At 37.7% G+C, this 13,967-nt stretch overlaps 1 protein-coding gene across 35 annotated transcripts in view; it reads left to right on the forward strand.

Moving 5' to 3' along the window:
- The window catches only part of LOC120542147 (protocadherin alpha-C2-like), a 503,189-nt gene that overhangs the window by 364,966 nt on the left and 124,256 nt on the right, over positions 1–13,967 (forward strand). The window contains exon 1 of one of the 35 annotated variants that reach the window (XM_039774367.1): positions 10,093–12,195. The exons of 33 other annotated variants lie outside the window; for them this stretch is intronic. In XM_039774367.1, coding sequence (XP_039630301.1) covers positions 10,129–12,195 — 2,067 coding nt within the window. In that variant the 5' untranslated portion in view covers positions 10,093–10,128. Of the gene's footprint in view, positions 1–10,092; positions 12,196–13,967 lie in introns of those variants that run through there. One more of the 35 variants, XM_039774363.1, reaches the window with a different exon arrangement.

Raw genomic sequence — 13,967 nt, forward strand, 5'->3', positions numbered from 1 at the left:
AAGAAAGTAATTTTGTATAGTAGTATGCTATGAAATTTGTCTGATATAAATCATGCAATGAAACTGATAATGACTTCTATATTGTCGTGTCAATTCTTAAAAGAAAGGGGTGGATATCATATAATTTTATGCTCTTCAAGTCAAGCAAAACCTTTTGGATTTTCCAAGATATAACATATTTAAATAAAGGCAGCTTGACTCTTCAGATAATTTTAAATTCACATAGGGTGCATGTAGTCAAAGCTCTGCATTATAAGAACATGTATGAGATTTTTTTTCGTTCATTGGAACGATGTGAGATATTGCTGTTTGCTTAGGTTGTCATACTTTTATTTAATGTAATTTAAGATAGTTTCCCTATTTTAAGTTTTAAAACCACACAACATTCATAGACTCTTTAAATTCAGTTTAAGGGTGCAAGGGGACAGACCTTTTTCTAACAGCATCAGACCACAGGAGGAGAGGCAGGCAGGCTGACAGGATGAGAGTTGCAGGGACCACTTGGACACAACATGACATTCTTGCAGAGACAATAGGAATCACTAAGTAAAGTATAATGTACAGTGGTGTGAAAAACTATTTGCCCCCTTCCTGATTTCTTATTCTTTTGCATGTTTGTCACACAAAATGTTTCTGATCATCAAACACATTTAACCATTAGTCAAATATAACACAAGTAAACACAAAATGCAGTTTTTAAATGATGGTTTTTATTATTTAGGGAGAAAAAAAATCCAAACCTACATGGCCCTATGTGCAAAAGTAATTGCCCCCTTGTTAAAAAATAACCTAACTGTGGTGTATCACACCTGAGTTCAATTTCCATAGCCACCCCCAGGCCTGATTACTGCCACACCTGTTTCAATCAAGAAATCACTTAAATAGGAGCTGCCTGACACAGAGAAGTAGACCAAAAGCACCTTAAAAGCTAGACATCATGCCAAGATCCAAAGAAATTCAGGAACAAATGAGAACAGAAGTAATTGAGTTCTAACAGTCTGGTAAAGGTTATAAAGCCATTTCTAAAGCTTTGGGACTCCAGCGAACCACAGTGAGAGCCATTATCCACAAATGGCAAAAACATGGAACAGTGGTGAACCTGGCATGGCCGGCCGACCACAATTACCCCAAGAGCGCAGAGATGACTCATCCGAGAGGTCACAAAAGACCCCAGGACAACGTCTAAAGAACAGCAGGCCTCACTTGCCTCAATTAAGGTCAGTGTTCACGACCCCACCATAAGAAAGAGACTGGGCAAAAACGGCCTGCATGGCAGATTTCCAAGATGCAAACCAGCATTAGAACATTAGGGCTCGTCTCAATTTTGCTAATAAACATCTCAATGATTGCCAAGACTTTTGGGAAAATACCTTGTGGACTGATGAGACAAAAGTTGAACTTTTTGGAAGGCAAATGGCCCGTTACATCTGGCGTAAAAGGAACACAGCATTTCAGAAAAAGAACATCATACCAACAGTAAAATATGGTGGTGGTAGTGTGATGGTCTGGGGTTGTTTTGCTGCTTCAGAACCTGGAAGGCTTGCTGTGATAGATGGAACCATGAATTCTACTGTCAACCAAAAAATCCTGAAGGAGAATGTCCGGCCATCTGTTCGTCAACTCAAGCAATTACTTTTTCACACAGGGCCATGTAGGTTTGGATTTTTTTTCTCCCTAAATAATAAAAACCATCATTTAAAAACTGCATTTTGTGTTTACTTGTGTTATATTTGACTAATGGTTAAATGTGTTTGATGATCAGAAACATTTTGTGTGCCAAACATGCAAAAGAATAAGAAATCAGGAAGGGGGCAAATATTTTTTCACACCACTGTATATATGTCACACTAGCAAAATAAAAAAAGACACACATACACATTTAACAAGAATTATAATAATCTTAAATTTACTAACAATGTACATAAAACAAGAATTATCAATATGTGTAATAGAACAGTGTAGGTATTTTTGAAAGTGTATGCCCCTTCAATTTACAAGTTACAGTTTCAAAGTACAGGATTTCATTCATTGGCACACATATTGATGCATAGAGTCATTATCTGTTAAGATGTCTGCTGGACCAGTACAGTACCAATCAGCACAAAGGGATCAAGACCAGCTCGGCTGAGCAGTGACTCACAGATTGATGGCTGAGGGAAGAAAGAACCTTACATGGCGTTCCTTGAAGCAACACATTTGTCTTGCTGAAGGTACCCCTCTGTTTATCCAAAACCTCATACTGGAGATGAGTGTCAATGTCCAGGGTTGTAAGCAGCTTGCTGAGTTACTGCTCTTCTACCACTTCCTCCAATGAGTTCAGCCCTACATTTAAGCCTGACTCTGCCTTTTTCATAAGGGGTTAACACCACCTGTACTAATGCCATTTCTCCTCAACATTAGAATTCCACTTGCCACTGCAGACTAGCAGAGAACAAGAGTGGGCTACATACACAAAACTACCTCAACCACCTTACAAAATAGAGCCAACTCGGATCCTTATTGCATAGAGATGACTTCTCTGATGGCACTCTACTCAAGCCTGTTGTTCAATTGAACCCTAAGGTACTTGTATGTCTTCACTACCTCCACATTTTCACCATTGATTGGAACCAGGATCTAAGTGAGTCTTACCCTCCTGAACACTATGATTATCTCTATTGTCTTACTAATGTTGAGCTGCAGGTGATTCAGTTTGCACCCTTTAATAAAGTCCTTCACTAGTGCCATGTATTCATTTTCTGGCCAAACCACTAGTACACTCAACTATGGTTGTGTATTTCTGCAGATGATATTACTCGGTATTGTATTCAAAGTCTGAGGTGTTCGGAGTAAAGAGGAAGGAGCCAGTACAGTTCCATGTGAAGCTCCTGTGCCACTCATGATCTTATCCAATGCACAAAGTGTGGTCTACCAATCAGGTAGTCTGTTACCTGGGGCATGGTGGTAGCATCAGATTGCATTGACTGGAGCTTCTTCCTCATCAATTTGGATTCTATAGTGTTGAATGCAATAGAGAAATGGAAAAAAAACAATATTGTCATCTTGCAACTGTGTTTCTCCAATTAGGAATAATGTTTGTTCAGCAGAAAGATGGCAGCACCATTCACACCTGGTTGGTTTTGATATGCAAACTGCTATGGGTCCAGTGCTTTTCTGACCAGAGGTTGCACATGAGTTAATATTAACCTTTCCAGGGTCTTCATAATATTGAAGTCAGAGCCACCCATCTATTGCCATCTTAGACTTTTGGTTGCACAATCTTCAGAACTGGTACAACACAACCTATTTTCCATACAGCTGGGACCCTTTAGATGAGATTGACGATATGCTGAAAACATTAAACACACAGTTGTTCAGCACAGTCTTTCAGTACACGGGTTAAGACTACTAAGTCCAGCAGCTTTCTATTGCTTGAGTTTCTGTACTTCTTGCTTTACCTGGTCTTCTGTGAAAGTCAGTTTTAGGTAACTGGGAGCTTGGACAGAATGGTGGATGTAAGTTATTGTGGATGGAGCATGGGGAGAAACACATTGGCAAATGGTATGAAGGTTACAGAGTGGTGCAATGTGATAGAGACGCTTGTGGTCTGTACTATCAGTTTGAACTTTTGTCATTGTTGTGAACAACAGGTCTTTTGAATTATATGAAGAACTGACCCCACAGTGGTGTTACACTAAGCTGATCTGCTTTCTTAACATCATATTTTTCCATTTTGAGAATAGTGTGTTTTCATTTTTTTAACTCATTTTTATCACAGAATATTTCACCATTTTTCTTTGTATTTTTACCATAGATATGAAGTTTTTTTTTCATTCAACCAAATATAATCACAACATACAACAACAGTGATGTTGTGTGTATCCTCTGTGTTAAAGAATTTTAGGAAACGTTCCATCTCTTTGTGTAAAGTTATTATTACCTATTCTCACAAGTTGCTTCAGATGTTATGTTCCTTCTGGTATCATTAATTGTGTAACCACTCTACTTCTACAAATTATGTCAATTTTCTAGTATGCTTATACTGCTAAGAATTAGTGATTATTTTATATATTTTGCAATAGTTTACATTCATTGAAAGGAAGAAAAGGTGATGAATTTTCCAAAGTCTTCCAAGAGGATCCATTTTGGATCATTTTAATGCAGCATTTCTCAACCTTTAAGTATTGGCGACCCGAGCTTTCATAACAGTTTTAATTGCCCCCCACCCCCCAACGTTTTTTTGAAACCCTAATAAAATGTATTCCTATATTTTTTGCTGCTGTTATACCGCTATAAGTTTTATTATACCTACTTAACTTTTATCGACATTTATCTAACTCTATATTTATTTTTCTAGTATCAAAATGTAGTTTAAGTTCATTTGTTTTGGTTTCAATCGATGTATTTTTCATATTTTCGATTCTTGTTTTCTTTTTTTCACATCTTCGTGCCCCCTTTTTTCTTACTTCCACAGGTTGAGAACCGCTATTTTAATGTAAAAATGCCACACTCTATGAGCTTAAAGTTGAAGGTTTCTATATTTTAGGAGTTGACTCAAATTGTATATGTTTTTACCCCTTGGGATAATGACATCTGTTATGACATTGAGCAGAAGCTGTGGTGAGGATAACTGCCATCTCCTGCATATCCTGCTGCTCTGTTTTTCCCTTCTTTCTGTTTTGTTCTGCTTGTTTACTTCACGTTTTTAAGGAATATGTTCTGTTAAGAAGTCTGAAGTAAATTGAGATATGATCATCTAGCTAGACATTATATTGGAAAGAAAAAATGCATGAAGTTTGCCTTTCTGGCTGTAACAATGGCTGCTGACTCAGATAGGGCCCGTGTTTAAGGGCTTTCTTGTAGTTATGTTTTCTGTTGCTGTTGTCCAAACAGAGCATTTGATTTTTACTGATGTAAAGTGAAGTGTTGGTTGACATACCAAGAAAGTGCATCCCCAATTCTGTCACTCACAGATCATTCTATTGTGAAGAGTCTTAAGCAGTGACAGTGACTGAAGACAGCATTGCAACTTTTTGCTCCAGAATGCTTCAAGAACATGTGGAATGTATCTACGATATACAGTATAACTGTGTCTAATTTAGTAAAATTTGGATAGTAGACCTGCTTAATACACAACGTTTTTGCACTAACTTTTAAACTTATGGTTATTCAAACATACATTATGTTGAATTGACTAACAAGTAAATTAAGCATGCTGCCACTTCCCATTTTCTTTGTTTGCTTATGTTACTGTTTAAACTTCTGTTCTTTGTGAACATTCAGGTTATGTAGGCAGTCATTTGCTAAAAAATTACACAAGTGGCTAACACTGACCTACCTGCTGCCCTTGATCATTCAGTGTCATTTCAACCACAGTCTGCTCTACTGATTATTAATTATTTATATATGGGTACACTTAATGGAGCAAATTCCACAGTGGGAAAAATTAAATTAAAAATTAAAATGTTTAAATAGCATTGTGCATTTAAAGCTATACATTAATCCCTCCTCGATCGCGGGATTTGAAAATCTGCGAAGTAGAAACCATATGTTTGTATGGTTATTTTTATATATTTTAAGACCTTAGAAACTCTCCCACACTGTTTATAAATATTCTCTGCACAGTTATACAGTAAACCCTCATTTATCGCGGTTAATCTGCTCCAGTCAGATAAATGAATTTCCATGAAGTAGGATTCTTTATTTATAAATCTAATATTTTCGCAGTTAGAGCATAGAAAACCTGTTTACAATCTTCTAAATACGTTTTTTTAACATTATTAGCGCCCTCTAGACATGAAATAAAACCCTTTAGTCAAACGTTTAAACTGTGCTCCATGACAAGACAGAGATGACAGTTCTTTCTCACAATTAAAAGAATGCAAACATATCTTCCTCTTCAAAGCGTCAGGAGCAGAGAATGTCAGAGAGAGAGAAAAGTAAACAATCACAAATCAATAGGGCTGTTGGGCTTTTAAGTATGGAAGCACCGCGATAAAGCGGCTGCAATAAAGGGATCAATGTGAAGGTAGTCTTTCAACATTTTTTTTTAGAGGAGCGTCCGTATCTTCTAAGCAAACAGCCTCTGTGCAAACAGCCCCTCTGCTCACACCCCCTCCGTCAGGAGCAGAGAATGTCAGAGAGAGTGAGAGAGAAAGAGAAAAGCAAACAATCAAAAATCAATAAGTGCTGTTAGAGCTTTGAAGTGTGCGAAGCACCGCGCAGGAAGCATATCGTATATCATTGAGGAGTTTTAATATGTAATATGTGCTCTGATTGGGTAGCTTCTCAGCCATCCGCCAATAGTGTCCCTTGTATGAAAACAACTGGGCAAACAAACTGAGGAAGCATGTACCATAAATTAAAATACCCATTGTCCGCAGAAATCCGCGAACCAGCGAAAAATCTGTGATATATATTTAGATATGCTAACATTTAAAATCCGCGATGGAGTGAAGCCGCGAAAGTCGAAGCGCGATATAGCGAGGGATCACTGTATGTGAAAAACAATTCTTCATTTCTTATAAATGTAACTCTCTACTGCAATTTCTAGAAAGCAAAATAAGAAAACTAAAATGAGTGAACTAATTAAACAATGAGAATAATCTGTTCATCCATCATTTACTAAACCCACTTTAACCTGAGTCATGTTTTAGGAAAGCAAAGCCTATCCCAGCAAGAAATGAGTGCAAGACAGAGACATTCTAAATGGACATCTGGGTGAACACATAAATAGGCCAACTTTGCTTTGCCAGTGCACCAAAACCAGTATATTATTGGACTGTGGGAGGAAACCAAAGCACTACAGGGAAACCCACGCTGACATGTAGAGAACATGCAAACACCACGTTGGGAGTACGTAAGACTTGAACCAATGAAAGTAATCAAATGGTCAAAATGACTCACTGATTATGAAATTAGTTGAAATAAAAACCTGAAGCTGTAGTGGAGCCCCCAGGACTGAACTTGAAAACAGCAGTTCTAAAAAAAAAAAAAATGCTGGCAACCTTTTCAAATGATATTTTCATAAATACAATGTAGTCTTCAAATATAATTTTGAATGCATATTTCTTTATATTACATCAGTTAACGATGAATCACACACTTGAGGACACCTGCAGAAACTGAGGGAAAGTGCACTTAAGAATGAATCTAGGAAGCTCTGCTTTGTGTGAATTATACTAAGAATTTGGACCAAACTGTTGAAACATGTAGCTGAAGTAGAAACCTTGACAACCTATAAGAAGTACCTTGATGAAATATTGGGACATCTTAGCTACCAGATAAACAAATGGGCTTAATGGAGTGAATGGTCTCCTCCCGCTTGTAAACTTGTTAATGTTCTTCTGGTCCTTTTTTCTACTGTTTATCATGAAAGATTTTGCTTTACAATTGCTTGGATCCATATTGTGGCTATGCATGAGGACCGGAGTAGCATATTTAATTTTCCATCAGATACTTCTCTTTAAACAATCACTGGAATATTTACTGCTCAAAAAAATTAAAGGAACACTTTTTAATCAGAATATAGCATGAAGTCAGTGAAACCTCTGGACTATTGATCTGATCAGTTATGTAGCAAAGGGGATTTTTAATCAGTTTTAGCTGCTTTGGTGTTAATGAAATTAATAATAAGTGCACTAGAGGGGCAGCAGTGAGTTGACTCCCAAAACTGGAATGGTTTAACAGGTGGAGGCCACTGAAATTTTTCTCTCCTCATCTTTTCTGAATGTATTTTCACTAGTTTTGCCTTTGGCTATGGTCAGTGTCACTCCTGGTATAATGAGGTGAAACCTGGACCCTGCAGAGGTTGTACAGGTAGTCCAACTTCTCCAGGATGGCACATCAATACGTGCCATTGCCAGAAGGTTTGCTGTGTCTCCCAGCACAGTCACAACAGCATGGAGGAGATTCCAGGAAACAGGCAATTACTCTAGGAGAGCTGGACAGGGCCGTAGAAGGTCCTTAACCCATCAGCAGGACTGATATCTGCTCCTTTGGCCAAGGAGGAACAGGTTGAGCACTGCCACAAAATGACCTCCAACAGGCCATTGGTGTGAATGTCTCTGACCGAACAATCAGAAACAGATTTCATGAGGGTGGCCTGAGGGTCTGACATCCTCTAGTGGGCAATGTTCTCACTGCCTTGCACCATTGAGCTCAATTGGCATTTGCCATTGAATACCAGCATTGGCAGCTCCACCACTGGCGCCCTGTGCTTTTCACAGATGAGAGCAGGTTCACCCTAAGCACATGTGACAGACATGAAAGGGTCTGGAGAAGCCGTGGAGGATATTATGCTGCCTGTAACATCATTCAGTATGACCAGTTTGGTGGTTGGTCAGTGATGGTCTGGGCAGGCATATCTATAGAGGGATACACAGACCTCTACAGACTAAACAACAGCACCTTGACTGCCATTAGGTATCGGGATGAAATCCTTGGACCCATTGTCAGACCATATGCTGGTGCAGTGGGCCCTGAGTTCCACCTGGTGGATGACAATGCCCGGCCTCATGTGATGAGAGTATGCAGGCAGTTCCTGGATGATGAAGGAATTGATAGCATTGACTGGCCCCAATGCTCACCTGACCTCAATCCAATAGAACACCTCTGGAACATTATTTATTGGTCCATCTGACACCGCCAGTTTGCACCCCAGACTGTCCAGGAGCTTAGTGGTGCCCTGGTCCAGATCTGGGAGGAGATCCCCCAGGACACCATCCGTCGTCTCATTAGGAGCATACCCCACTCCCCAACACCCCACATTGCCAGGCCTGCATACAAGCATGTGAGGGCCATACAAACTACTTAGTACTATTTGGAGTTGCTGCAATGAAATTTCGGCAAAATGGACTCATCTGCTGCATCATTTCTTCACTTTGATTTCTGGGGTGTCTTTGAATTCAGCCCTCTGTAGGTTATTTTCATTTCCATCAAATGATGTGACATCCTTTTATTCCTAACACATTACCCAGTTCATAGCAGTAGTATCCAGCAGGATTTTTTTCCCCCATTGAGATCTGACGTTCCTGTAATTTCTTCGAGAAGTTTTTACATTTTCACTAAAGCTTTCTAATTAAATTGAACTTTATTTCTAGGGTATGCTATCGCTACAAATTTCTCTCGGTGCTATACCCATTTACATAATATTTTCAGAAACATTATTTAACAAGAGCATGTCAACTTGGCTATTAGCTTGTAGTGTTCAGGGTTTATTAAAATGATGAAATAAAGTTGATAGGCTATATGCAATGTAATTGTCTTCATTACTGTTTTATTAAAAACACTGAACATTATTATAATTTTTGTATTTTGAACAGAAAGATAAAAAAAGGGGTAAATGAAATAGATATAAACTATTAACACAAATCATAATCTTTGAGATTCAGTTACTTTATGTAATATGTAAATGAATGCTTTTTATGTCGAGAACACCCCACTCCTATAAGTATAAAGCAGAACAACCTACTTAACATTATGTGTTGTACATTGAAACTTACAATTATACATTATTAAAATAAATATAGGGTTGGCCAATGACTGACTGACAAATTTAGTTTATTTGTTAAACGCTGCAGTCTCACAAACAATCGCAGGGTGTCACTGCCATCCAACCTTCCAGCGCTGCTATTTCAGTAAAATCAATTCTGCGAGGCCCTGCCCATATTTTTCTTCTTATTCTTCAGGCATTACACAGAATGGGACATTTTAAGATAATTCTGCTCCGATAAATGTGGAATACTCTATTTGCTATGAATGTATTTTAAAATGAAAACCAGGGAATATAAATCTATTTAATCCATACGAATAGTTGCGTCAGTAAAGGCTTTACATAATAAGCTAACAATGAAAGAACTGGATAGGTATAAGCGAGTTCTCTTACTTCTCTTTTTTGTTATATGCTTTTGGAAAAACGCGCTCGCACTTCTCCGTTATTCTGTTCCAGAGGAGTCGATGCCCGGGACGATTATTGGGAATATTGTTAAGGATTTGGGACTCGACATTAAAAGTCTTCAAGGCCGCGGGTTTCGTGTCATTTCTGGATCGCAACAACAGCTGCTGCAGGTAAACCCGAGGACCGGCGTCCTGTTTGTGAATGAAATCATTGATAGAGAAGCGCTGTGTGACCGGGATAAGCCGTGCATTATGAACATTAAGATTATTATAGAAAATCCGATAGAAGTTCATCAGGCAGCAATTGAAATTTTAGACATAAACGATCATTCTCCTGTGTTTCATGACAATAATAAAAGTCTGGAAATATCAGAATCCAGTGCAGTCGGATCGCGTTTCCCATTAGAGGGGGCCGGAGATCCTGATTTTGGTGTAAACTCAGTAAAATATTATCATCTGAGTCCCAACGATCATTTTATTCTTGAGGTAGAAGAACGCAGTAAGAAGAGTAAAATACCCGTGTTAGTGTTACATAAAGGCCTTGACAGGGAAATTAAATCAAAATATGATTTTGTGCTGTCAGCCGTTGACGGAGGCAATCCTCCGAGATCTGGAAATATGAACATCACTGTTATGGTTGCAGACTTTAATGATAATTCGCCTATTTTTGTTGAACAAATATACTCTGTAACACTGGAGGAAAATGCTCCTTTAGGAACTCTTGTAGTGAAGGTGAATGCTTCGGATCTCGATGAAGGAGGCAACGGTAATGTCGTATATTCTTTTGGGAACTCTGTACACAATAAAATATCTGAATTGTTTCAGTTGAATATTTATACCGGAGAAATAACTGTTAACGGCGTGATTGATTTTGAAGAGAAAGAATTCTATGAATTTGATGTAAAAGCCTCAGATAATGGAAATGTGCCGATGAGTTCTTTCTGCACTGTGATGATTCAAATTAAAGACATGAATGATAACGCACCCCAGATAGACATAACATCCTTATCGAGTTCTGTACTCGAGGATGTAAAACCGGGTTCAGTAATCGGAGTAATCAGTATTACGGACCTGGATTCTGGTTTAAATTCTAAAATCGCATGCACCATATCAGAAAAGCTGCCCTTTGAAATAAAGCCATCAATTCAAGAAAATCTGTACTCTTTGACAACAAATTCGCGACTGGATCGGGAATCTGCATCTTGCTATAACATAACGATAACTGCCAAAGACTTTGGTCACCCTTCTCTATCGTCTTATAAAACTGTTTTAGTAAACGTTTTGGATGTGAATGATAATCGTCCCAAATTCTTACAAAATCCATATGTATTCTTTGTTGAGGAAAATAACACACCAGGAGCCTCCATATTTACAGTAAGCGCAGTTGACGAGGACACAAATGAGAATGCTCTCATAACTTACTATTTGTGGGAAAACGAAGCTGTGGAGAAGCAAATGGTGCCTTTTCTTAGTATAAATTCCAACAATGGAGAAGTGATTACTTTTACAAGCTTTGACTTCGAACAAATGAAAAGCTTCACCTTCATTGTTGTAGCTAAAGACTCAGGAGTGCCGTCGCTAAGCAGTAACGTAACTGTAAACGTTTTTATTTTGGACCAAAATGATAATCCACCATTGGTCTTGTTTCCTTTACAAACAAATGGGACTGCAGTGGCAGAGGAGACGATTCCACGAAATGTCAAAACGGGTTATTTAGTTACAAGAATAAAAGCCTACGATGCTGATGTCGGATATAACGCGTTGCTTTCTTTTTCTCTGGAAGAAGCCACAGATTCGTCACTTTTTGTCGTTGGACGTTTTACTGGAGAAATCAGAACTCTTCGTGCTATTGCTGAGTCTGATGTTACTGTTCATAAAATGGTCGTACTCGTAAAAGACAGCGGGAGCCTTTCACTTTCTGCATCTGTAACAGTAATCGTGACAACAGCTGAAAACACAGAAGCGCATGCGTTGTCTGAAATTAAAAGCACCACGACACGAGAAGAGCCGGGAAATAAGACGACATTTTATTTGATTATCGTTTTGGGTTCAGTTTCATCTTTGTTTGTCATCACAATTATTGCCCTGATTGCTTTCCAATGTCACAAGACTTATCATGGTTTCATCAGTAACAAGTACTTCGATGACACAAACTACGCCGAAGTTAGCGGATCACTTTTTCACAGCCATCATTATCAGACTGCAGAGAAGCGACTGGTGTTGATTGGACCAGAAATGAACAGAGAAGGCATGGTGGATGTGGGGAGCAATGCAAACACTCTGCTCATTTCAGACAGTGGAGTTAAAGTTGCACAAATGGTGAGTGACCAGATGATGATGTATTTTACTACGGTCTCTTTCTTATTAAGAATGTGGCCATTCATTTGGAATATAATTCAACTAATACTCATAAATACCAGAAGTGAAATAAGGTTGCCAATATATGTTATACTTACATCAGCAGTAAACATTAACCTGACACTTAATATGCCTCATCCTTTAATTCACCTTTGTATTTTTTTTTTTCTTTTCTTTTAATTTTTGGATGATCACGGAGAACAGAATTAGTATTTTCAGTTCTTTACAACATTTTGACTTGCAGCTTCTCTGAAAAATACATTAAGCTAATTATCTGCAATATTATATAGTGACATTTGTTTGATATGAATCATGAAATATTGATTACGACTACTGTATTGAGATATTAATTCTCAGAAGGATCATTATAGTGTAACTTTGTTAAAAGTACAACTGTTTAGAAAAAGTCAAAGAAAGTGCTTGCATTTTGCAGTTTACAGCTTCTTTAAGCAAATATCCAGTTCAGGTGTTTCTAATGTCACATTGGATACATTTAGTTAAAGCTCTGAATGTAAAGAAAACTTACAAGATGACTTTCCTAGAATGAGGAGATGCAAGAAATTTTAGTTTGTTCACGTTTTCCTGATGAAATGTAAGATCATTTTCCATTTTAACTCTTAACATAACATTTACAGATCCTTTTAATCCATTCAGAGGTGTAGGTTGCACAAGCCTGTCCCAACAGCATCAAGAAGAGCTGGAACCTGCAAGTGACAGGTAGTTAGTCCTTTGCACGGACCACTCAGGCACAAAATGACACTTACGCAGGGCCAAGTTTGAATCATTATGTACCTTAAATGCAAATTTTTTGATTGCATAGGCAATTCTATAAGAAAATCCAAATAAAGATTGTAAGAATGTAAAATAATGAACAAAGAAGAAAAAAAAAAAGTGTATTTGTACCCATAACTCTAATTTGTAAGGCAGCAATGCTAACCACTTGCATCACCTGTTTGCAATTTTGGGACAGTGATGTTATTAATCTTTCCTTAATTCACATTTTGCAAATATGAGATTGAGTAAAATCATGTTTAGCATTGGTATTTCACATTTTCCAGCACATTATATGCAAACCTCTACTACTCATGCAGTAATGGCCAGATTTCTACATTCTCCCTCTTATGTGAGTGAATTTTTTTTTTATTATTATTTCTGAATTCTGTTTTTCTATCACATTTATAAGAGAGAAAACAAATACATTGCAGTTTATCTCTTTATTTGTGCATGAATGTTTTGACTATTGGAATTTATTGTGCAATTTGTACAGTGAGGTCATGTGGCGATGTGATATGCAGTTTTCACCACTTCTAATTAACCAATTGAGAAAGATGGTCAACTTTACTATTGATGAAGAGATACGTGATTGATTACGGAATTTTAAAACCAGATGTTATGAGTACAATTCCACTATTTATTATTGACTTGCCAATATCTGATGTTGACTGTTGGATTGTGTATGGTAATAGGGAAGCCTGTGGTTTCTGCTTTCAGCATGAGTTCTGATTTTTGTGTTACAACCTGGTGTTTTGAATTCAGTGGACCACTAGCCCCACACTGGTGCTTCCCAGTTCTATAGTGATGTGCTTACAATCTGATTTAATACATTCAATCTTTGCTTTAATTAATTCTATTTCACTATTTTGTCTTTGTACTTTTCTCATCACTAATGTGTATTTTTTTATCCAACTAAAATAATCACAACAGTGATATTGTATGTGTCCTGTGTATTAAAT

This window comes from Polypterus senegalus, chromosome 13, assembly GCF_016835505.1.
Source record: "Polypterus senegalus isolate Bchr_013 chromosome 13, ASM1683550v1, whole genome shotgun sequence".
NCBI lineage: Eukaryota > Metazoa > Chordata > Cladistia > Polypteriformes > Polypteridae > Polypterus > Polypterus senegalus.